Genomic DNA, 1,028 nt, shown 5'->3' with positions numbered 1-1,028 from the left:
CCCCCCTGACGGAGTCCTCTGCCCCCCCCAGGGTCTGAACGCCGCCCTGTTCCACGAGAACAAGGACCCCCGGACCTTCGTGTCCCTGGTCCCCACGTCGGCCCACAGCGGGGACGGCATGGGGAACCTCATCGCCCTATTGGTCGAGCTCACGCAGACGCTGCTCGCACGCCGCCTGGCGCACTGCGACGAGCTGCGGGCGCAGGTCATGGAGGTAAGGGGGACCAGGACTACACGCAGGACCCAGGACCCTGTACTCAGGACTCAGGACTCAAGACCCAGGAATCTGTACTCAGGACTTAGGACCCAGGACCCTGTCCTCAGGACTCAGGACCCAGGAATCTGTACTCAGGACTTAGGACCCAGGATCCAGGGCCCAAGACCCAGGACCCTGTACTCAGTACTCAGGACCCAAGAATCTGTACTCAGGACTTAGGACTTAGGACTTAGGACTTAGGACCCAGGACCCTGTACTCAGGACCGAGGAATCTGTACTCAGGACTTAGGACTCAGGACCCACGACCCAGGACCCTGTCCTCAGGACTCCGATTTAGGACCCTGTACTCAGGACTCAGAGTAAGGAAGCGACTCAGGACTTAGTACTGGACTCAGGACCGAGGACCCTGTACTCAGGACCCTGAACTCAGGACTCTTTACACACTGGACTCAGGACGCGTCTCAGGACTAGTATTATAGTAGTATTACATTAGTAGTACTGCAGTACTGTGTGTACTCTGTGTACTCAGGTGAAGGCTCTGCCCGGCATGGGGACCACCATCGACGTGATCCTGATCAACGGGCGGCTGCGGGAGGGAGAGACCATTATCGTGCCGGGGGTGGACGGACCAATCGTAACGCAGATCAGAGGGCTGCTGCTGCCCCCCCCCCTCAAGGAGCTGCGCGTCAAGGTAAGGCTGCTTCCTCGTTTCCTTCCCTCGTTTCCTTCCCTCGCTTCCTTCCCTCGCTTCCTTCCCTCGCTTCCTTCCCTCGTTTCCTTCCCTCGCTTCCTTCCCTCGCTTCCTTCCCTC

General features: G+C 59.2%; 1 protein-coding gene across 1 annotated transcript; it reads left to right on the top strand.

Annotated features, from left to right (window-relative positions):
- Positions 1-16: 16 nt before the first annotated feature.
- On the top strand, positions 17-937 carry LOC117940888 (eukaryotic translation initiation factor 5B-like; the record flags this gene model as incomplete). Its single annotated transcript, XM_034866010.1, has 2 exons — positions 17-214; positions 747-937. Coding segments are annotated over exons 1-2 (287 nt in total), but the record flags the coding sequence as incomplete, so codon positions are not given.
- Between the last annotated feature and the right edge of the window lie 91 nt (positions 938-1,028).

Source organism: Etheostoma cragini, unplaced genomic scaffold (assembly GCF_013103735.1).
Source record: "Etheostoma cragini isolate CJK2018 unplaced genomic scaffold, CSU_Ecrag_1.0 ScbMSFa_3662, whole genome shotgun sequence".
NCBI lineage: Eukaryota > Metazoa > Chordata > Actinopteri > Perciformes > Percidae > Etheostoma > Etheostoma cragini.
Note: the sequence above shows the minus strand (reverse complement) of the source record. Positions and strands in the feature narration are given on the sequence as shown.